A 24,119-nucleotide genomic window follows, 5' to 3' on the forward strand; every position below is an offset into this window, starting at 1 on the left:
AAGAACGTTACAAATTAAAAAGCGCAAAAATTGTTATGGGTCTTACGAGTATAGGCGAAAGTGGAGGACCCGCGCGAAATCGCCTTTTTATACAAACTTAGTCCTCATTTTCCTCCCTGTTTTTTTTTTTATGAAATAGGAGGCAAACGAGCAGACGGATCACCTGATGGTAAGCGATTACCGCCGCCCATGGACACCCGCAACACCAGAGGGGTTGTAAGTGCGTTGCCGGCCTTTAAGATGGGAGTACGCTCTTTTCTTGAAGGTTTGAAGGTCATATCGGTCCGGAAATACCGCAGGCGACAGTTCATTCCACAGTTTAGCTGTGCGAGGCAGGAAGTTTCTAGAGAAACGCACAGTTGAGGACTGCCAACCATCTAAGTGGTAAGGATGGTAATGTTGTCGCGTAGGGCGATGGCGAAAAGAAGCGGCAGGGATTAATCCGAACAATTCCTCGGAGCACTCCCCGTTATACACATATAAACATTTTTTTAAATATTTTGAAACAATTTGTTGTATATTAGCGACTGCTATGCCACAGAGCGGACACGCTATACACATTAAAAATCACTTGCGTTTCTATGTGTGAACGGCACGTCTGTACACGCGGCATGCGTTATAGTGTGAGTAAGTTGTTTAAAAATAGTACTGAGCGGCCGGCAAACGGCCGTCAATCTGCTGTCGCGGGGCGAGGTAATTCGAGTTGGGGCGGGGCGGTGTGTGGCCGTTCCGTATGATAATACTATTACTTATTCTGTGGCTATGCTATGCCCCTACGTTTTTAATTTTTTTAATTATTATAACAGTTACAAGCATTTGGTTGTTACACGTAAGAATAGCATATTTTAAAGAAAATATGTAAACTTTATATCAATATACTTCGCAATTTACCTCTAGTTTCGTCAACCTAAATGTATTGTCATAAGTAATGTAATTGTAATGTTTAATTTGTTGTGTGAGAGACCCACTTAAATATTGATTTTATTCTGTTTTTACTAATTTGTTGTTGTAGCGGCAACAGAAATACATCATCTGTGAAAATTTCAACTGTCTAGCTATCACGCCTGGTAACAGACAGACAGACAGACGGATAGTGGAGTCTTAGTAATAATATGGTCCCGTTTTTACCCTTTACCAACGTCTAAACACAATTTTACCTGTCAAATTATACGTGCACGGTAAGTCTCCTAAATCGCAGAACCGGTTGGACACATCTATAATAAATAAAAAATACATAATTAGAAAAATCAAATACAAAACAACATCAAAATAGGTAGTTTATTTAGTTAGTAATTACAAGTTATAACACACATGTCATACAAAATAAAACATTACAAAGATCTTAACCTAAACTAAAACCTAACAAACACAAAAACTATTCACAAAATGCTCCCCGCGCCCCTCCAGATGCAAAGGAGCCCATCACGCTCGCCGCGTTGCCACGTTGAACAGCGATGGACAACCTTTGCAAAAGGAACGACCCGGAGCGAGGGTCATGACCACTCTCCCGCAACTAATAAACTACCTTAAGTGGATATCATTAACTTAAAATATAAAATGTTTATTTAGTAGATAATTCCTTAAAAGCATAATACATAATACAAGTTAAAATTGTACAATATTAAACATAAATCATTTTGAAACTGCGCATCCCTCTCAGAGTAAATACGCTCAAATATGTTGAGCAATAAAATAGTTATTTGTGCAACAAGAGAGGAAAGTTGGTTTTTCTTGCGAGTGTTTAATTTGAGTCCCGAGAAAGCGAAAGATTCTAAGGTAGAATCTTAAACGTAGCGAGGGACTCAAAAACACGAGATGTAAAATAACTTTGCTCTCGTGTTGCACACATAATTTTTCACCTCAGTAGTGAGAACATATTATTGTATTTCGAATTACACAGAATAAACAAAAAAAAAGTATTATAATATGTACGATACGATAAGATACGATACGATACGAGACGAGACGAGACCGGACCGGACCGGACCGGACCGGACCGGACCGGACCGTATCGTACCGTACCGTACCGTACCATAAAAAAAATGTAATAAAAGTATGAAGTTCATGGCCTTCACTAAATTAAAAAACTACATTGTACCGTACCGTACCGTACCGTACCATAAAAAAAATGTAATAAAAGTATGAAGTTCATGGCCTTCACTAATTAAATTAAAAAGCTACATTGTTTCACTCCCTGGAGTGAGGAAAGTCGCACTTTCCTCACTCCAGGGAGTGACGAAAGTAAGCTTGTTCGAGCTGCTGAGGTGAAAAAATGGTTGTCTGTAAAGTCGGTTTACGGAAGATAATTTTGCGTGATAACGTCATAAGAAAACATTTATAAAAATTTCATACTTTTGTTTATGAATTGAATTGAATTATTATTACTATTAATTAAATTCGTCGATTTATAAGACGTTATCACGTCAAAATACCTGCGAAAAAAAAAGAGGGTGTAGGTAAAAATACTGTAAGAACCGTTGCCAAACGTTGAAAAGGGCAAATAGAGGCATGGCATCTGTGAACTAACTCGGACTAGGTACATGATACATAATTATACCATTACGGCCCGGCCACGACGGCCGGCACGATGTCGTGGCCGGGTCGTGAGCCCGATTGAGATGTGACAACGTGTTTTGATCTCGTTTTGATACGACCTTGATGGTCGTCTTGGTAGCGCGCATCTCACGCACAACTTTCACTATTCCGTGTGCACCTATCAGCGTGAGTGATCTTCAAGGACATCAAAAAAAGATCAAAACCGTAACAAGTTGTTAAATTAGAATTGGGATCCCGTGGCACTGGCATGAAATAAAAGCTATCGAGATCGTAACTTACTTTCTATGCATCACGCTCGTACTCGCATATTAGTGCGAGCGAGATGTATAGAAAGTAAATTACTTAGACGTTAGCGTATATGACAGTTTCACACTATCAGTGACTCATGGTACGGACACAGGATAAATAATAGTACTAGGTCGAGAAGTTCCACTCTCTAACAAAACGTGTCTATTAAGACAGATATGACCGCTAGGTGGCGCAAGCGCGAGCTGGCGTCCGTTCCATAGCGATGCGCGGCAATTACTATGGCTAGACACCAAAATCGGTGTGGGCCGCATGTACATGTAGCGACACAACGAAATAGCGAAGTGAGCCACGCCTGGTACGGGTACCAGAGCAAATAAGGCAGAAGCCGAGTATGCGTCGTACAAATAATTTACCTTGTATGAAATATACATATTCCCAAGTCCTCTAATTAGCATACTTAATACATGCTTTTTAGAAGTAAGTAGAAAGGGAATCCCTTTGATTCGTAATATTATAATATTCTCTAAGAAGGTACAGATGTAGTGCATAATCGTTTGCTCTCGTATATTCTCGGAAACGTTCGTTTGTCATGCTACTTCAGTCAGTCTCAGTAATTTTTGTACCGAGCCTGACTGAAATAGCATATCACGTTCGTGCGTTTCCGTGAAAATACGATGATAAAAGATTATGCACCACATCTGTCTATATGGTAGTTGTGGATTTTTGTACATCAAAAATGCGTGCGTCAGCTATTTTTAGCCCTGAAATAATTAAATCTGAAATGGTAATTTTCTTAAAGGGGGCATAGTTGTTGTTTAACCCTTCGTGCAATTGATACCCGAGCAAGTGAAACATTCCAGAATTGAACCACGAGAGTCGGACTCGCCCACCAAGGGTTTCCGTACTTTTAAGTATTTGTTGTTATAGCGGCAACAAAAATACATCATCTGTGAAAATTTCAACTGTCTAGCTGTCACGGTTGATGAGATAAAGCCTGGTGACAGACAGACGGACAGAGGAGTCTTAGTAATAGGGTCCCGTTTTTACCCTTTGGTACCCAAAGCGCGAAGGTTAAATAAACTTTGATCCCGAGCGAAACACAAAATTTTATTGCGACAGCTGTTGTGCTTCCCAAGACGTCGGCGTCGGTAAGATGTCGGATTTAATCCAGTCAATAAAACCTAGCAACCAATCATTCATAGATGACGTTTATAAAAGAAACTAGCTGTTGCCCGCGACTTCGTACGCGTAGATTTGTATGTTGGTGTTGGTGGTTATATATTTTACATGAGCATAGAACATTATGCAGCAAAAGATATCAGTAGGGACGGTTAATCATTTGTTAATAAATTTGTCTTTCACAAAGTACGAAGTTACAAGCCCCTAATTGAAAAAAAATGTTCTCAATATAATCTCTCTAAACACTGGATTTTCAAGTCCACTATTTAAAAAAAAATGTTCGCTCCCGATGTCGCTTTATTAAGAGGCCGGTGTTGATTTTAGTCGCAAAAATGTAAAATTGATAGATTTAGTCGGTGAAATTGTACACCTTTTGTTACCTAATTGAAACAACAAGTACTGGTTTCTATTAGCGCATCTTCTTATCTTACCTTTTATCAGATCAATTTGTTGAAAACAGACTCACTAAATCAGTAATGTTTGCTTTTCTGATGGACGTTTAGGTAAACGCGCGTAAAGCACTGATTTTGACGCTCTTATTTGTAAATTTTGTAAAGTTTGGACGGATAAACATAGTATTTTTGTATTACATATATCCTGTACTTGACGTTTATCAGACTACATTTTTATTATTATGACTTTGAAGTAGTGTAAATGAAAGTTAGACGAAATCAATTTTCTCCAGAAATTACTTCAAAACAAGTGACAACTTCTCTGAAAATCGACTTAATTTCAACGTAATTTTGGTACTTAAACAATCTAAAACATTTGTTGAAACTATTCTTATACATCAATTTGTATAATTTACCACCATAAATTTTTGATGAATTTTTAAAAACTGCCCCTTGTTTTCATATATATTACCGGTGACGCACGCTTGCGACCTCATTATTAAAAGGCAAGATGAGAAGACGTGCTAATAGTAACCAATACTTGTTATTTAGATATTACGTAACAAAACGTGTATAATTTCAACGACTAAATCTATCAATTTAAAATTTTTGCTCCAAAATCGACTACGGCCCCTTAATACAAACTTTTCAAACACGGTGCAATTAGTTTTCGTCTATTTTAATAAATATAATGCCCTTTTACCAAGTTTCATGTTTCTAGCTTAAACTTGTAGTACATATAAACTTATATCCCCTTTTTAACCCCCTTAGGGGTTAAATTATTAAGAACGTGGAAATAACTTTTTTTGTAATATTATACAATGCCTTTCTAAGAAGTTTCAAAGCATTTGTAATGGTTTCAAAGTCTCAACCCCTTTTTAACCCTTTTAGGGGATGAATATTTAAAAACGCTTAAATTACTTTTCTTGTATTCTAATAATATGTCTTTATAAAAAGACTGAAGTCCTGTACTCAAAAAAAGGTTTGATCTCCATACAAATTTTCAGCCTCTTTTTACCACCTTGGGGAATTTTCAAAACTGCTAAAATAAGTTTTCTTCCCTTTTAATTTAATAACTTTCTACGAAGTTTCAAGTACCTAGCTTAAAATAAAATTAGGACCGCTACAAATTTTCAGCCACTTTACGGGATGAATTTTTAAAAACGGTGAATTTACTTTTCTTGTATTCTAATAATATGCCTTCGTGCAAAGATTCAAGTCCCGCACTCAAAGAAATGTTTGATCTCCATAAAGCATTTGTAATGGCTTCAAACTTTCAACTCCTTTTTAACCCTTTTAGGGGATGAATTTTTAAAAACGCTGAAATTAATTTTCCTGTATTCTAATAATATGTCCACAAAGTTATAGGTCCCGCATTTGATAAAATTGTTGATCTCATACAAACTTTCAACCCCTTTTCACCACCTTAGGGGATGAATTTTCAAAAGCGCTGAAAGTAGTTTTCTTGTTTTTTAATAGTATATTTTTTACCCAAGGTTCGAATTCATAGCTTAAATTAAAACTTGAACCCCATACAAACTTTGAACCCTTATTTCATTCCCTTAGGGTATGAATTTTGAAAAACCCCTTCTTAGTGGATACTAACGTTATAAAAACTACCTATTGAAAATTCAGCTCTCTTCCAACGGTTTGGGCTGGGCTTTGATTTAAGTGAGTCAGTTAGTCAGTCAGTCAGTCAGGACTTTTACGTTTATATATATATTGTATACATTATCGTGAAGCAAAATTCAGAGCTTTAGTAAACAAGTATTAAGTAAGTACCTTATTCGTATAGAAATTAATATTAGTCAATCAGTTCTTGTGTAAGAAAATATACTTAAAGGTTTTTATAAAGACGAAAATTCTTGCTAGGTTTAGGTGCCTTTAATAATTAGTTTTTCCAAGTTTTTTTATTCACTAGTACGTGTCAGCAGGAGAAAAAAGTCAATTGAAGGAGCATAGTAGGAGCAGGAGTACCCTAATGTTGATTTATAACCTTTGTTGTGTCTTCCATTCTAAATAAACAAATAACATGAAATAATACTAGTTTTTTTTACGTTTAATGCGATTTCCCGCCGCTTATACGACGCTTTCTTTCTCCCCTTAGAATTGTCTTAAGCGGGTTTAACTGTAGTTCGAATGCGTCAGGAATATTCGTTCAATTATCTTAAAATCAACCGATGCAGGTAATTGGCTGGCCTGTTCGAGGCAGCGTAATGGAACAACCGTCCAGCTTAGATTTAGATAGAGAACCGGATTATTCCTGAATAATCGGAACGAATGAGGAACGGTTTTTGAAAAGGACAGTGTTTCTTTCAAACATTTTCGGAATTCATGATAATAGATTGCATTTCTGTAGTATACAGTACGAGTAGAATGTGAAGGAGGCTGATATAATAAGTCATTGTATGGCGCTCTCCGATTTCCGGCAAATACATAATAACGCTTTTAAAAAAGTTCTGGGTGTTTTTTTAGGGTTCCGTACCTCAAAAGGAAAAAAACAGAACCCTTATAGGATCACTCGTACGTCTGTCTGTCTGTCTGTCCGTCTGTCACAGCCTATTTTCTCCGAAACTACTGGACCAATTAAGTTGAAATTTGGTACACATATGTAAGTTTGTGACCCAAAGACGGACATGTAACGCAAACAAATGAATTTTAAACATGAGGGCCACTTTTGGGGGGTAAATGAGAAAATTTAAAAATGAAGTTTTTCAAACTATATCGTGTTATATATCAAATGAAAGAGCTCATTGTGCGAATCTCAAATATATATTTTTTATAATTTTAGGATAAACAATTTAGAAGTTATTCAAGAAAATAGGCAAAAAATGACCATTCCCCCCTCTATCTCCAAAACTACTGGGTCTAAAATTTTTAAAAAAATAAACAAAATAGATCTTTACCTATAGATTATAGAAAAACCTATTAGAAATTGCAGTCAAGCGTGAGTCGGACTTAATTTCTTTGATCCGACCCCTACTGGTTTTTTAAAGACATTTCAGTCACGTTTCACATAAAAAAATACATTGTTTAAATTGTGTAATATACGGAACCCTTGGAACGCGAGTCTGACTCGCTCTTGGCCGGTTTTTTTTTAATAGACATGCGATATAGTTACAATATTATACGAAATAAGATGGGTTTGCACGGGACACCTCGTGAAATGCACCTCACCTCATGCAATGAATAGATATTACAACTTTGCTATATATAGGTATATAGTTATGCATATATATAGACTGAATCACGCAATTCACGCATGTGTAGGTCTCTAATTAATTACAGATCAAAGCACTACGTACTACGTACCAATATTCTAATTGGAAATCTGAGATACTGCAGGCTTATATCGATTTATCATGCTATATTTCTGATACAAATGAGAGCTACATGAGGTACCTAGCTATAGGGCGAGTAGCGTGAGTAACCATTTGAACCGATTTTTTTTAAATACACGACGAGCTTGACTTAATTATAAAGCGTTTCATAAAATATTTTTTCTACGACTAAGTACTTACTTAACACTTAAAACTCTCGCGTTTTGAACACATATTTAATGATACGAACGGCTCTACCGCGATTTAATTTCATTGTTTTACCTTAAATTCCGACGTTTCAGCTGAGTTGCACCAGCTGTGGTCACGGAAAAACTGACATCCCAGCAAAATGTCAACGGAGATCTAAGTAAACAATATTAACCTATCCTAAATTAGTTTGAATGTTATGTTCGGGGTAAACACGGAAATTGCAACTACCCATTTCTGACCACAGCTGGTGCAACTCAGCTGAAACGTCGGAATTAAACAATGAAATTAAATCGCGGTAGAGCCGTTTGTATAATTAAATAAGTACTTTAAAAAAAATGTTAAATTTATTAAACAACAATACTTTTCAATTCCCATACGATGACGCAAGTCTCGTCTAGTACAGTATCAGCCGTGTGTTGGATGTAGAAGGAACTTAAGTGGTAACTTCGGGGGTACTTGTAGGGCGTGCAGCCACATTCGGCGATGAAGTTAGCCATCACTCGGTGACGCAGGTCTCGTCTAGCACAGTATCAGCCATGTGTTGGATGTAGAAGGAACTTAAGTGGTAACCTCGGGGGTACTTGTAGGGCGTGCAGCCACATTGGCCATCACTCGGTGACGCAGGTCTCGTCTAGCACAGTATCAGCCATGTGGTGGATGTAGAAGGAACTTAAGTGGTAACCTCGGGGGTACTTGTAGGGCGTGCAGCCACATTGGCCATCACTCGGTGACACAGGTCTCGTCTAGCACAGTATCAGCCATGTGGTGGATGTAGAAGGAACTTAAGTGGTAACCTCGGAGGTACTTGTAGGGCGTGCAGCCACATTGGCCATCACTCGGTGACGCAGGTCTCGTCTAGCACAGTATCAGCCATGTGTTGGATGTAGAAGGAACTTAAGTGGTAACCTCGGGGGTACTTGTAGGGCGTGCAGCCACATTGGCCATCACTCGGTGACGCAGGTCTCGTCTAGCACAGTATCAGCCATGTGTTGGATGTAGAAGGAACTTAAGTGGTAACCTCGGGGGTACTTGTAGGGCGACAAGCCACATTGGCCATCACTCGGTGACGCAGGTCTCGTCTAGCACAGTATCAGCCATGTGTTGGATGTAGAAGGAACTTAAGTGGTAACCTCGGGGGTACTTGTAGGGCGTGCAGCCACATTGGCCATCACTCGGTGACGCAGGTCTCGTCTAGCACAGTATCAGCCATGTGTTGGATGTAGAAGGAACTTAAGTGGTAACCTCGGGGGTACTTGTAGGGCGTGCAGCCACATTGGCCATCACTCGGTGACGCAGGTCTCGTCTAGCACAGTATCAGCCATGTGTTGGATGTAGAAGGAACTTAAGTGGTAACCTCGGGGGTACTTGTAGGGCGTGCAGCCACATTGGCCATCACTCGGTGACGCAGGTCTCGTCTAGCACAGTATCAGCCATGTGTTGGATGTAGAAGGAACTTAATTGGTAACCTCGGGGGTACTTGTAGGGCGTGCAGCCACATTGGCCATCACTCGGTGACGCAGGTCTCGTCTAGCACAGTATCAGCCATGTGTTGGATGTAGAAGGAACTTAAGTGGTAACCTCGGGGGTACTTGTAGGGCGTGCAGCCACATTGGCCATCACTCGGTGACGCAGGTCTCGTCTAGCACAGTATCAGCCATGTGTTGGATGTAGAAGTAACTTAAGTGGTAACCTCGGGGGTACTTGTAGGGCGTGCAGCCACATTCGGCGATGAAGTTAGCCATCACGCACTCGGTGACGCAGGTCTCGTAGCTGTAGCGGTCCGTATGTTCCAGCTCCACCTAGATAAAGATAAATATAGCTTATTTTTCAAGTAGGCATATAGCAATGCGCATATGAACGTCAAATAAAGCTACACTGGCTCTAACCCTACACTTCTTTCCGAGAAGATTTAAATTCCGTCTTAATTGCAGGAAAGTATCCCAATATGGGACCGGCAAGAAACTCGGCGGGATATCTTTTCAAAATATTACATCTTACGTTTCTTCAAACGTCACTTTTGACACTGACATATCCGATCCATATTGTATCTAGACCTAATATTTGACGTATCTTAGTTCGAATTGGGCCGTACCGCCCGTACCGGCCGTACCTCATCATGGAACCAGCAGGCGCGGTGCGCGGGCGATACACGTCGTACATCTGCTTCGCTCTGGTACACTGTTGGCTCCACCTTTATGTCCACGGATGTACCTGGAGTAGAATGTTTCCTTTTAGGGTAGAGTATGAGCTCCCTGCCGAGGTTTTCTCTTCGGTTTTTAAATATTGATTAACATGTAATATTTAAAATATTATGAATAAAAATGTCTATGCCTATGTCTATTTCTATGTGTTGCTTGTTGAAGAGCAATGGTGCTCTCAAAACATTTCTACAATTTACACTGTAGAGTTTTTATGCAATATGCGTGGTGGCCGAGTTAACCTTAATATTTACCTAGAGTCACATACGTGTCCCGTGCAGACGTCTCTGGAAAGTCATTTGGATCATTTATAATAATCTGAAACAGGAAAAATAATCATTCATAAAATATATTACAAATAAATTCTCCTTTGATCTAGGGGAAGTGAAACTGTAACATGATTCCTTTACATAAAATTAGGTAACGTTTGTTTTTTGAAGTATTTCAATTAAAAAGAAACAAAATAATGTAATTTAAACATTGTTTTTGTTACCGCCATAGTTACTTATGAAATAATATATAATTCGCCAATAAGCATCCGACAATAGACAGGCCTAACTTCTTCATGTCCCCTCTGGATTTTTTCAGCCAAGTAAGGTACTAAAGAAGGCCTATCGTTATTTTTATTTTTTATTCTTCTTATGTTTAATATGAACTTGCAGTTTTATCTATGTTACTAGCGAACATGGACGCAAAATTCGAACCCATTCACACTTATAAGTATGAAATTTTGAAAATAAGCAAGCTTATAAGAACCAGGCCTTCTTTGGTGCTGGTACCTTTATTAGTGGCCCACCTTTCCCTCTTTTTGGAGCCATGCAAATTAAGGCACTTATGTACGACATGATTTTAAGGTCTACGCGTAATGGACATGTTACCTTAGTCTGGATTATGTTCTAGCCTGTGGCCCTGGGGTTAAAAAGTTTGGAAACCCCAGAGACAGAGGATACGTATAGATCGAATCATATAAACTGAGCTAATGCACTTACCTGTACTAACAATGGCATTGTATTATTACAATACTATTATCCGCTTTTCCTCGTAGCCGCCAACTAGTTACTTACAAAATAAGTTAGAAGTGTATTGCATGTATATTTAATTTTTAACCTTATTCCTTGTTGAATGGGGTTAAAATGGTCTAAAAACATATTGTAACAAATGGTTTTCTACAGAGTGCATTCGTTTTGGGTGTCGACGGTTGTATAATGCAAATAAAGTTATGTTAGCCATTATTTAGTTAGTGTATTTTGTAGCCTATTGTTATAAAATAGAGTCGTTAATCTATACTTACATTTCAAGGCGGTTATAATCTGCTTTACTACGAGGTAGTTATCCTAATTTGTGGTTTACCACTCAATGGCATTGTATTCTTGAGACTCTTTGAGTAAACAGGTAAGTGCATTAGCTCAATTGATATGATTATAACTATACCAGCGCGCCGTAGTTGATGGCACGGGACCAGCCGGGATAATCGTCGGGTTCGACGTTGAACACGACGGTAAGGCCCGATGTCCTGGAACAATCAGTGTAAACTAATACATAGGGTAAATTGTAACTGGTAGCTTTACTAAATAGGCCACAGGTACCTATCGGTGCTATAGTTAAATCTAAAACTCGCTTGCCATATTCGTGTGCAGCGAGTGTTTAAATAAACTATAGTTTGGAGATTGTACTATACTAACTATAGTTATACAGGGTGACCTTAGCCATTGGACAAACCCTGAAATCCCACGTAGGGTTACTTCTCAGGAATGCTCTAACGTTAATATTTTTTTATTAGAACAAAATATAAAAAATAAATTTTCTAACGAAATTAATTCCAATGATCGACAACAAAAAGAAACATGATGTATTAATCATTGGCAGTGTTATTGACAATTTGTTCGAAAATGTGCGGCAATGATGACATTTGTCAAAAGTCAGAATCTTATTAATGTCATAAATAAAACGGTTTAATATCAATTATAAATGTATAAAAAGCAATATTCTTGTTACAAACAGACAGAAGATAAATAAAAAGGTAGGTCAAAGAAGGTTTCATACTATTTATTACCTCAGGAGCTACTAACACATACAGGCTGCTCCAAAGTAAAAAATCGTAATTCGTTAATTTCTTCGTAACCGCTACACCGGTTGTTATGATACTTTGTATAGTGGTTCTAAATACCCTAATGCATAATTATGTATATTTCGGCTTGTCCATTGGCTAAGGACATCCTGTATATCGAAACGGCCGAGGTGCTCAAAAATATCTGAACATAAATGTTATTAATATTGTGATATTTAAAATGTTGACAAATGTTGACGTGTAACTCTGTTATTAATAATAAATTTAATTTAATTTAATTTAATTTCATTTCATGGACTTTAACGCCTTACCGTCCCGATATAATTATATCTGATGGCGACTACAACATTCTTTATTAAAGAATGAAAATAATTTTGTATACATATTGACTGGTAACGCTATTAAAGTACCCAACCGATTTGAAGATACGTGTGTAGAAACATTTCGCGATATTGTGCTATTTTCTGCATAAATTTGACTGCTATTACATTTGCTTAGCTTTCAGAACGTGACGGACCGTCAAATACATCACAGGAAAACCTTTTAGGCTTTGATTTTTTTTTCGATAAGATGAGGTCCTAATAGGGAATTTTCCGGTACACGTTGGTTTTGTTTTATTTCGCGAGAACAAGGAATTTCAAGGAAAAAAAAAAAAAAAACAAATCAAAATATTTAAAAAAATAATTTGATTTGTTCTCAAACTTGTTCAAGGAATTTCCGGTTCCGGTAGATACTGTATAGGAAAATTATCTCAAAATAGTCCGGTCCGGTAGTCGAATTTTAGCCACGCTGACAATTTTCTGTACATTTTCCGGACGATGAGGAAGTTGTGTCGATCCATTTACTTGTTGGGACAGCAATATACGGCAAAGATGGAAATATTTTGACGCAGCTCTTGGTACATTTCCTACTTCGAAATACGGTGGATTTAACTGACACTCATCTTGTCAGACTTCTAAAGTTATTCCAGTCCGTTGTCGGCAAAAATTGCCATTTGACAACTGTCACAATGATAAAACCGGGGTCAGGTACCTGCCAGACTCTGACGTGGCTATAATGGTGCCCGACACGTGGTCAGATTCTTCGTCGCCGTCGTAATACTCCAGGGTGTCATCGTGAGGCAGGAGAGAACTGTAAACAGACTACATGTGATGAAACGGGGGCCAGGTACCTGCCAGACTGACGTGGCGATAATGGTGCCCGACCATGGTCAGATTCTTCGTCGCCGTCGTAATACTTCAGGGTGTCGTCGTGCGGCAGAAGAGAACTGTAAACAGACTACATGTGATGAAACAGGGGCCAGGTACCTGCCAGACTCTGACGTGGCGATAATGGTGCCCGACACGTGGTCAGATTCTTCGTCGCCGTCGTAATACTCCAGGGTGTCATCGTGAGGCAGGAGTGAACTGTGAACAGATTATACAATTAGAACCTTATTGTTGAAGACATAAGGTGCATCGACGGTCGGTTGGCTTACTGCTCAAGAAGGCTTGTGTTGTGTATACAAATATACAAATATACAAATCTCATCACACAAATAAATGCTTTTACCGGGAATCGAACCCCGGACCATCGGCTTCATAGACGGGGTCACTACCGACTAGGGCAGACGCACAGATTAATAAATAGTTACGTCAAATATCGTAGAATTTCAGCGTAGATAATTTATTAGCTCGCTTCAAATACCCATCCTTAATTAAAAGTACTCTGGTAAATAATGAAATGTTTCACGTATCGGCTCGGACCCGCCTTGTCAAAGCCAAATTATGTCAAAGTGAAAAGGCGTGTATAACCTAATGAGGTGCAGGCGTGGCCGTGAGCGAAAAATGTGTGCCAGATTATTTAAATTTTGCAAAGCCTTAAAAATTTTACACTAAAGCAGTGTCGCACTTATGTGTGAATTTTAATGAATGATTAATGGATTTTAATGAAAACAAGACCAGCGGGAAGTGATTTTCGATACGATATACCTGAAATATCTGATTTCATAGACATAGTTAAGTAATTTTGATACTTGATACTAGTATGTAAAATAAAGTAACTATTATCGAAATTACGAATGATTTTTCTATTATCAGAGACTATTAAGTTTGAGTTTGTTGAGTGATACGTGCAGGGAGGTAAAGTCAATACGGGTAGGTACGTTTGGCTGAGGGGTAAGTGTTAGGGAAACCCGCACTAAACACTAATTAATGTGTAAACAGGCCCCATGAAGGCCAGTTCCTTCCACAGCCAGTTCCCTATATACATTCAGTAGCCAAAGTAAAGTCTACTTATAACATATTTACTTACAGTTCAGATGCGTCGTTTAAGGCGGCGTAGTTAAAGGCGCAGCAGTGGCCCTCCCCCGTTTTTATCAGAGTAAAAATATCCGTACACTGCTTTGCCTTTCTATTAAACTCGCAGTACAACAAGAGGTTTTCGCATTTTTGAATAACCTTGAAAAAACGTAACACTGATTTCAACTTTCACGATTTTTATACATTTCTTAATTTAAAATGAGACTGGAGTCTAGCAAATGCACAGTTGCAGAGGGTTAATTTGAAATTGTGATTTCTGCAGCTGAGTAAAAAAGTAAACGAAGCATAACAAGTTACTTGCAGAGTAAAATGAATAAAGATGGATGTTGGTTTTCCACTTGGGGACAAAATTAGATGGAAATGGAATGCACGAAAACAATTATTGCTACATCTATATTTTAATAATAGCACATTGTAGGAGAGGCCGGAAAACCCCCTCAAAGACGGACCAGTGAGTTTGAGGGCCGACACGTTAGTGGAGGCCGAAATGTACATAAATGCATTAGGGTATTAAAAATCAGTATACAAAGTATCATAACAACCCCCCGGTTGTTATGATACTTTGTATACTGATCGGCGGCTGTAGCGGTTACGAAGAAATTAACAAATAACGATTTTTTACTTTGGAGCAGCCTGTATGTGTTTATAGCTCCTGAGGTAATAAATAATATGAAACCTTATTGATTGTCTTTTTTTTAGGGTTCCGTACCTCAAAAGGAAAAAACGGAACCCTTATAGAATCACTCGTGCATCTGTCTGTCTGTCTGTCCGTGTGTCACAGCCTATTTTCTCCGAAACTACTGGACCAATTAAGTAAACAAATGAATTTTAAACACGGGGGCACTTTTGGGGGGGTAAATCAGAAAATTAAAAAATAAAGTTGTTCAAACTGTATTGTGTTATATATCAAATGAAAGAGCTCGTTATGCGAATCTCAAATATATTTTTTTAATAATATTAAGATGAACAGTTTAGAAGTTATTTAAGAAAATAGGCAAAAATTACCATTTGACCTGTACATCACAGGAAAACCTATTAGAAATGTGCAGTCAAGCGTGCGGGCTTAATTACTTAGTTTTTTAACCGACCCATACGGGTTTTTAAAGACATTTCACTCACGTAAAAAATACATTGTGTAAATTGTGTAATGTACGGAACCCTTGGAACGCGAGTCCGACTCGCACTTGGCCGGTTTTTTATTTATGACGACATTAATAAGATTCTGAGTTTTGACAAATGTCATCATTGACGCTCATTTACAGTATGTTTCTTTTTGTTGAAGATCATTGAAATTAATTTTTGTTTGAAAAACAAAAAAACGTTCTAATTATAAAAAATATTAAAGTTAAAGCATTCCTGAGAAGTATCCCTTCGTGGGATATCAGGGTTTGTCCAATGGCTAAGGTCACCCTGTATATCAGGGGTCGGCAACCTTTTAGCAGCCAAGGGCCACATAGTAGTTAACGAAATTGACGCGGGCCGCACTTTGTTAATATTTATGACTTTATCAGGTATTGTCGTTTGTCAAAATTATATACAAAATAGCCAGGGAGGCTCGCGGGCCGCAAGTGAGAGGTTATATAAAGTTTTAATTTATCCACGTGCAATGGTTAAAGTCTGTGACCGTTTTTATTTCCGTTTATTATCTGCGTCTAATCCTTTTGATTTAAGTGGAAATAAAGAAAGCACTTTGCGTACTTAAATGGGTACTTAAGAGCGCTTTTGAAAAGCTCACTGAGCGACCTGAGCTACAACGTTTCGGTGTTTGTTTTTGTATGGATTACCGTAAAATCTGCCTTCTTTGATCCCAAATTTGTTTCGAAATTATTATTTTTTGCAGACGGATCACCTGATGGTAAGCGATCACCGCCGCCCATGGACACCCGCAACACCTGAGGTGCTGCAAGCAGGGACCGGCCCGCTATCCCTTATCGGGGTTTTATAAGGGTATTGCATAAGGCTTAACTCACCATACCCTTTGCCAGACGAAACCCTTTGTTTTGCTTTTAAAAACCCTTATATAAAGCTACCACATTTGAGTAATCGGTAGCCCAAATACCCTTACAAAACCCTTATCATCCGCTCACCAACACCTTGCATATTGCTTATAAGGGTTAGCCTTATAAAGGGCTTCACTTTTAGCATATAAGCGTGCTAATTTAAGTCGTCTATGTTCCTTGTTCATACTTGTTCATAAAGCACACATTACTTCGAATCCGAGCGATCGTCGGCGGCGACGGCGGCGTTCTTTGACTAGGCACGTATTTTCTTTCCTTTTCATACACTACCGTAGACTAATCCTGTCTCTTTCACGCAAAGGGAAACCTTTATAAAAAGCGCTTAAAGATAAGGGTAACCCTTATTAAGGGCTAGCCTTATTTTTGGTTAGCTTTTCGGTAAGGGTTAGTCAAAGGTAGGGGTATGAATGGGCTTGCAGTTCAAAAGGGAAAGTCTTTCAATGTATTAGCCGTGTTTAAGTGTCGCCCATTGAAAGGGTTTTATCGCGGAAAGGGTTGTCCGGTCCCTGGTTGCAAGTTCGTTGACGGCCTTTAAGATGGGAGTACGCTCTTTTCTTGAAGGTTTGAAGGTCGTATCGGTCCGGAAATATCGCAGGTGACAGTTCATTCCACAGTTTAGCTGTAGTTTAGTTTAGTCACAGAATAACTAATAGTACTACCGGTTTAGTGTATTGTATTGTAGTTATTGTACAATAAAGAAATATCTTATCTTATCTTATCTTATCTTATGTTGATTGTCTTGTTTTAGCACCTTTATTATATCGAAGTTATTTATTATCAAACCTCGGTAACACGAGTCTGTGTCTGTGTCATCTTCACGACTAAACCGCAGAACAGATTTAGTTGAAATTTGGCACAGAGATAGTTTGAGTCCCGGAGAAGGACATAGGATAGTTTTTATCACGAAAAACATCCCTTAAGAGGGTCGAAAGTGGGGTGGAACTGAAATAATTAATGAAGTGCCTGATAATTTTTGTATGTACATAAGTAATTAAGCATATGCTCAAATTGCATGATTGCTATTACACTTTATCCAGGCGCTATTATTACTCTAGCTGCGGCTACTAAGTGCACGCAGACGAAGTCGCGAGCAAAAGGACAAAAGGTCAACAAGATTAAATTGTACTTGACGCGTTTTCATGATTACCTCTTTAATACCATTTTTCATTATTTTTCCCTCAGTAACTCGAAACCTCTGTAAGACGAACAATATAACCTATAAATATAAGAACCTCTCTGACTTAAACTTGTCGAACTTTTTAACAGATTTTGTCTTGAGATTCGTGATATCGAGTTTCCACAGTAAAATAATACCTCGTTTCATGGAGACTGTATAAAGGAGCCAAATCTCTATGTATGAAAAGTGTCCATCAAAAAACAGTAATTAGGCGGCGCCACCATACACCGAAATACTATCAAAAACAACCTACGTAATTTGGTCGGGTTATTTGTTGCCTTATATGGTTCATGTTATACTCATGTCCCAGAGCCTAAATAGCGCCACCGGAGAGATTAGGAACTATTATTTAAAGCTTAACGCGGTCACTTTTACAACAATTCTGCCACAAGAGATTGCGATCCTTTCTATACCATCCATACCTCGTTTTCATTTGTATTTTATAAAATAGAAAATGTTATGTTCCCGCAAACTTCACCTCTTCCATAATGGTGTCCATGGTATAGAAATATCCCTTTAGGATGTTCATTATATCCGTGGCGTTGTGCGCGTACGGCGTTATATTGTGTTTCAGTTTCGGTAAGTCTTCAAGGAACTTACCGATCTCTTTTTCTGTTCGGTTGTGTTTCTTCCTGAAAATTAATAATAAATAAATAAATATTATAGGACAATTTAACACAGATCGACTCCAATTCGAACGCGCACTGACAGCAGAATGCTGAATGACATCATTTATCTGTTCGAATTGTCCTGGCAGTCCCACGGTAAATTCTGCTTTATTCTATTATTATTAAACTGTTCTATTATTAAACTGTTTGTGCTCATGGATTACTTACTTACTACTTACTTCGCTGGCTCAGCGACCCGAAGTGGATCTTGGCCTCCGATACTAGGTTTCGCCATTCGTTCCTATCCATCATCATGTATTAGTCATATAAATTATATTCTGTATAATTGTAAGCTGTTTGTCTTCCAATAATAAAATAACACAGTTGTTTACCCATACTTACAAAAGTTCAGCGATATTGGCAGTCTCTCTAACGGAGACCATGTTCATGTTACAGATGCTGATGCAGGGGAAAGGCACCTGGTTCACCTGGCAGGTCGAGTCTACCTGGAAAACGATCATGGTCATTGTTAGTTCGCCCAGAGCAGACCGCTCGACCATTTATGGGGCCCACTGATCAGTCCGCTGGACGATATCGGCCTGTCAGTTGTTCGGAACTGTTAATTTTTTGTTGTAACTGGCAGGCCGATATCGTCCGGCGGACTTATAGTCAGTGGGCTGGGCCCCTTTAGGCTCTAGGGTGTGCGGATGAACACTGCCGACGGCGAGCGGTGCGGTGCGGTGATAGTAAGTGGCATTTGGCGTCATTCCCAACAATTCTTCAGAGTACAGCCCATTGTACAAGCGATAGAACACACATCAGAGTATCCCTAAATACTTCTACATAGGACCTATTGGGGACGTGGTGAAATGATATGCAGTTTGATAGTAAGACTACGTACAAGGGTGGTTAGATAGCGAGAAGCATGTGTATTAGAGCGTAATTGCATGGATCGGCTCACATGGCCGCTTCCCTCGATAGCCGACAACCGGCTTATATCACTCTGTCACAGAATAAATAATAGTATTATCATACAGAACGGCCACGCATCGCCCCGCCCCGATTCGAATTACCTCGCCCCGCGACAGCAGATTGACGGCCGTTTGCCGGCCGCTCAGTACTATTTTTAAGCAACTTACACTATGAACACGACGCGTGTACAGACGTGCCGTTCACATAGAAACGCAAGTGATTTTTGATGTATAGCGTGTCCGCCCTGTGACTCTGTATTCATAGTATGACATACTACTCTTACCTTCGTATATATTTGGTCACTACGTAATTTTTCTTGAATTATCAGTATAAAAACTCCGGTTACAACAAGAGTTGCCGCCATCGCCATCCACCATAGTGCTCTGTGTCTTCCTGATTTCAGTTGGAATTGATTTGTCCCGTGAATTGTAGTGACATTTTCTAAAAACGTGCTAGTTTTTTCTTTATAGATTTTTTGTGACTTTTCTTGTTTTTTACGCCATTTAAGACCCATGTTAAACAGCTTAGTTAATTAAGTACAGAATTGTCCTAAACTTATTAACTCAAAAATAGAAAGTTCTAAATATGAGATTGAACCATCTGTTACGCTTACTTGTAGTGCAGTATCCAACAAAGAAATCAATGTTTTAACTCGTAGTAAAATAATTAAAAACTACTTTGGTCGCGTTTTATGTAGTTCCTTTAAATCATAAAGTTAATTAGTTTTTGTTTCAAAAAGTTTCACAGGTATTAAAACAGCATTAAGTAAAAAACCTATCAATTTTGTTAAAACTAAAAAATAGAAAGCTTCCTTGTCAATTAAATCGGGTATTAGAAGGTTTTGTAGGTTTGATAGGTACCTACTGATCTATACAAAATATTTGCTTACAACATTTGTTCATGTTTATTCCGTCGTCGTCGTCGTTATAAATACAAGTTGAAAATAAACGTAATTGAGTTACAAAACAATCAAAATAATAATTAATGTCATTAACGGGACTAACGTCGGGAAAAAGGTAAAATAATGAAATTTAATAGCGTTAGACCCGAAATTACATTAATTATGTGGACAAAACGCGAGAGTTTAAATGATCAAAACAATCTTATGTATTAGGTTATGAGTCCCTGGCAAGCTCGGCCGAATAGCACCTTCCCATACAAACGTAGTTCCGCTCTCATTTTAAAACTACGCGTTGGACTGTAATAAAACTTTGCCATGACATGAGGTATATCTAGGTCTGAAATTAGTTTATATAGTTCCAGTTTATGAAACAAACGAAATAGAGCAAAAACAAGTTTTTGTATGAAAAACTTAAATACGCTGTATTTTTTTAACTATGGTATCTGAAGCTACATAAACTAATTACATCAGACATACATGTGTAACTGTGGAATGAACTGTCGCCTGCGGTATTTCCGGACCGATATGACCTTCAAACCTTCAAGAAAAGAGCGTATTCCCATCTTAAAGGCCGGCAACGCACTTACAACCCCTCTGGTGTTGCGGGTGTCCATGGGCGGCGGTAATCGCTTATCATCAGGTGATCCGTCTGCTCGTTTGCCTCCTATTTCATAAAAAAAACATGTAGGTATATAGGTATTATTATTTTCTTTATAGATATTTGTGTAAATATAGTATCATAGTAGTCTGACTTGGATCTTTTTCATATTTACTCTTTACAATCCTGCATCAAACTAACTGTCTCTGTTTAGCCCAATGGTTGACTGGTAGAGAATGCCTCAAGGCGTTAAGTCCGCCATTTGTACTCTTTTTGTGTAAATTTGTGCAATAAAGTTTAAATAAATAAAAAATACCTTATCCTATTGTAAGTACAAAGTTTCAGAGCAATCTAGCTAGTAATTTTAAAATGAGAGCGGAACTACGTTTGTATGGAGAACCGAGCTTGCCGGAGACTCTTAAGAGTTACATGAACGCATGAACGCACCGCCAAAAGCCGCTCCTATATTATGTACAATTGAAGTTACGCACTCATCTTAAAACGTCATGCTTAAAAATCTTAAAATACATGAAAATTGGTATGAAACGTATTTTTATGTCGGGTATAAATTTTTAGTTATGCCGTTCTCGAGACCGTTCTCCATTTTGTATGGTTCCATGCTTCTTTTTTTTTTATACTACGTCGGTGGCAAACAAGCATACGGCCCGTCTGATGTTAAGCAGTCTCCGTAGCCTATGTACGCCTGCAACTCCAGAGGAGTTACATGCGCGTTGCCGACCCTAACACTCCTCTCCCTCGTTGAGCTCTGGCAACCTTACTCACCGGCAGGAACACAACACTATGAGTAGGGTCTAGTGTTATTTGGCTGCGGTTTTCTGTAAGGTGGAGGTACTTCCCCAGTTGGGATCTGCTCTAGATCTGGAATGACATCCGCTGTCCTGTACCACACAAAGCGAGATGTCATTCACAGTGCCCATGCCTCTCTTTTGGACGAAGTTTAAGGACATACCCGGGTCCGGACGTAGTTTAAGGACATACCCGGGTCCAAAGGACACGTTCTCTGAAACGTTTTTATTTTGTCCTTTACCTTATTCGAGAATTTCCAAGTTTGTATGTAAGTTGATATGTAATGTATGTACAAATGAAGCGATATTAGGCCTCTGCAAAAACGCCATTCATTTCTTCCTGAATTTGGTCGCTAATGTCGCTATACAAAACAGATTGCCAGTTAAGTGGAGACATGGAATCGGTCATTTCACAGCCCATTGATTTCGTTACAATCTAATCAACGGTCTGTTTACTTGGCCTTTGTTTTATTGTAATACCATTAGGGCTAATTTATATTTGTTCTTTATTTCTTGTTTTCGTCAGATTTCGATAAAATTTATTGGATAGATATAGTTACAGTTCCCATTCAAAACTATATGTCACAATCGAATTATCCATACTAATATTATAAATGCGAAAGTCTGTCTGTCTGTCTGTTACCTCTTCACGCTTAAACCGCTGAACCGATTTAGTTGAAATTTGGTATACAGATAGTTTGAGTCCCGGGGAAGGACATAGGATACTTTTTATCCCAGAACTCACCCTTCAAGGGGGTGAAAAGGGTAGTGGAAATTTGTATGGGGAATTAATAACCGCTGAACCGATTTAGATGAAACTTGGTATAGGGATAGTTTGAGCTGTGGGAAAGGATATAGAAAAACTTTTATCCCCGAAATCATCCCTTAAGGGTGTAAAAATGGGGTGGAAATGTATAGTGTGGACCAATTTGGGGGTGAAAAAATTTGTTTAAGAATTAACGTACCCAAATTACTAGTTCCACGCAGACGAAGTCGCGGGCAAAAGCTAGTTCTACATATAGAGAAAAAACCCATTTTGTTATTAGTCCCAATAGCCTCTTGAGAGCAATCCTTGAAAAATATGACTGCCATGTAATGAGAAAATGGAAATCAGTTCATACAAGCGACAGACCTCATATTTTAAATGTAAAATAGTTATGAAATGTAAAGTTAATTACCTATTTAATCATCTATCATTTTTGACAGTAATGCGCAAATCTTGACTAGCCTTGATATTAGGCTTAAGATGTCAATAGGAAAAAGTAAAGAATAAAATAACTAGCGTGGCGGGGTGGCCTAGGGGTTCATGGCGTTAGCCGCGATAGCTAAAGACGCCGGTTCGAATCCGGCCTTCACCACTGGAGGGCTTCGTCACTTTTTCTTCAATATCTATTACAGTTTTTAATAAAATAACTACTTAAAAATAGCAAATATCAAGCGCTCTACACTGATATATTACGAGTAAAGTATCAACCCGATATCTAAAAAATGTCATTTAGTTATCATGCATTTCGCTCGTTACGGCGAAGGAATTAAAATTCAGTACCATTTCGTACCTTGTCACAGTGACAATAGCATGCAAAAGAAAAGGATGAGTATAGTTTTTTTGAAAGAAATTGAATTATTTGATTGTACCTTACCCTTACCTATATTTGGTCAACAAAAAAAAAACTATACTCATCCTTTTCTTTTGGGTGCTAGTACTAGTGTAAGACAAAGATAGTATGATTCTCTCTGTCTATGTTTTAAATGAGACAGTCCCTTGGCAAACTATATTATATTAGCTCGCGCCAAGGGCGAGACGCACGATAACTGTAATGACATCACATTATCACAGTATAAGTAGTGACATTATGTCAGTGAGGGGTAAACTTGCATTATTTGGTGACACCCCTAATTCGGTGATACAAGTTTTGAAGCATGACACCCAGGAAAGCTAGTGAACGGCAAAGCCGCCGAAGGGAGGTCCCATTTAAATTCACTAGCTTTCCTGGGTGTCATGCTTCAAAACTTGTATCACCGAATTAGGCGTGTCACCAAATAATGCGTTTACCCTACGTTCGAATTGGCCTCACAAACTTTTTGCGTGTTATTTTTCGTGACTCAATTTACTGTGGTAAGTAAAATTAAAAACAATAAATAAAACAAACAGAAAATTTTCTTACATTTTATTTTAGCATTTCTGGTGGTTTAAAGAACCCTGTAACCTAGCAAATCCGGCTCTCTTTAGCATTAGTGCCGGATTAGTAAGATTTATTTATTTATTTATTTAATCTTTATTGCACAAAAGAAAATACAATCGTACAAAAGGCGGACTTAATGCTATGAGGCATTCTCTACCAGTCAACCTTCGTAGATTGTAGGTACTGTAACAATAGTTATACCACAGAATAAGTAATAGTATTAGTTATACTTTTCGATGTCAATAAAATCACGGGACAAGCTTTGCCTAGTGTGGGGGTCAGTATAAATTGCAAATGCTCTAATATTTTTCTGGAAAAAAAAACAATTGTATTAAATTTGTATTTGTAAAATTGGAGGAGGAAATTAGTTCACAAATTTGTATC

The 24,119-nt window shown here is 38.3% G+C and overlaps 1 protein-coding gene across 1 annotated transcript in view; it reads right to left on the minus strand.

The window, feature by feature from the left end:
- LOC134742739 (amiloride-sensitive sodium channel subunit gamma-like) overlaps positions 1-24,119 on the minus strand; it is a 41,171-nt gene that overhangs the window by 4,245 nt on the left and 12,807 nt on the right. The window contains exons 4-13 of the mRNA XM_063675926.1: positions 18,678-18,781; positions 18,146-18,299; positions 14,465-14,610; positions 13,480-13,578; positions 13,205-13,303; positions 11,536-11,617; positions 10,359-10,422; positions 10,017-10,117; positions 9,527-9,705; positions 8,268-8,425 (exon numbers count right to left, since the gene is read on the minus strand). Of these exons, the coding sequence (XP_063531996.1) occupies positions 8,268-8,425; positions 9,527-9,705; positions 10,017-10,117; positions 10,359-10,422; positions 11,536-11,617; positions 13,205-13,303; positions 13,480-13,578; positions 14,465-14,610; positions 18,146-18,299; positions 18,678-18,781 (1,186 nt within the window). The remainder of the gene's footprint in view (positions 1-8,267; positions 8,426-9,526; positions 9,706-10,016; positions 10,118-10,358; positions 10,423-11,535; positions 11,618-13,204; positions 13,304-13,479; positions 13,579-14,464; positions 14,611-18,145; positions 18,300-18,677; positions 18,782-24,119) is intronic.

The sequence above is a fragment of the Cydia strobilella genome, chromosome 7 (assembly GCF_947568885.1).
Source record: "Cydia strobilella chromosome 7, ilCydStro3.1, whole genome shotgun sequence".
Lineage (NCBI taxonomy): Eukaryota > Metazoa > Arthropoda > Insecta > Lepidoptera > Tortricidae > Cydia > Cydia strobilella.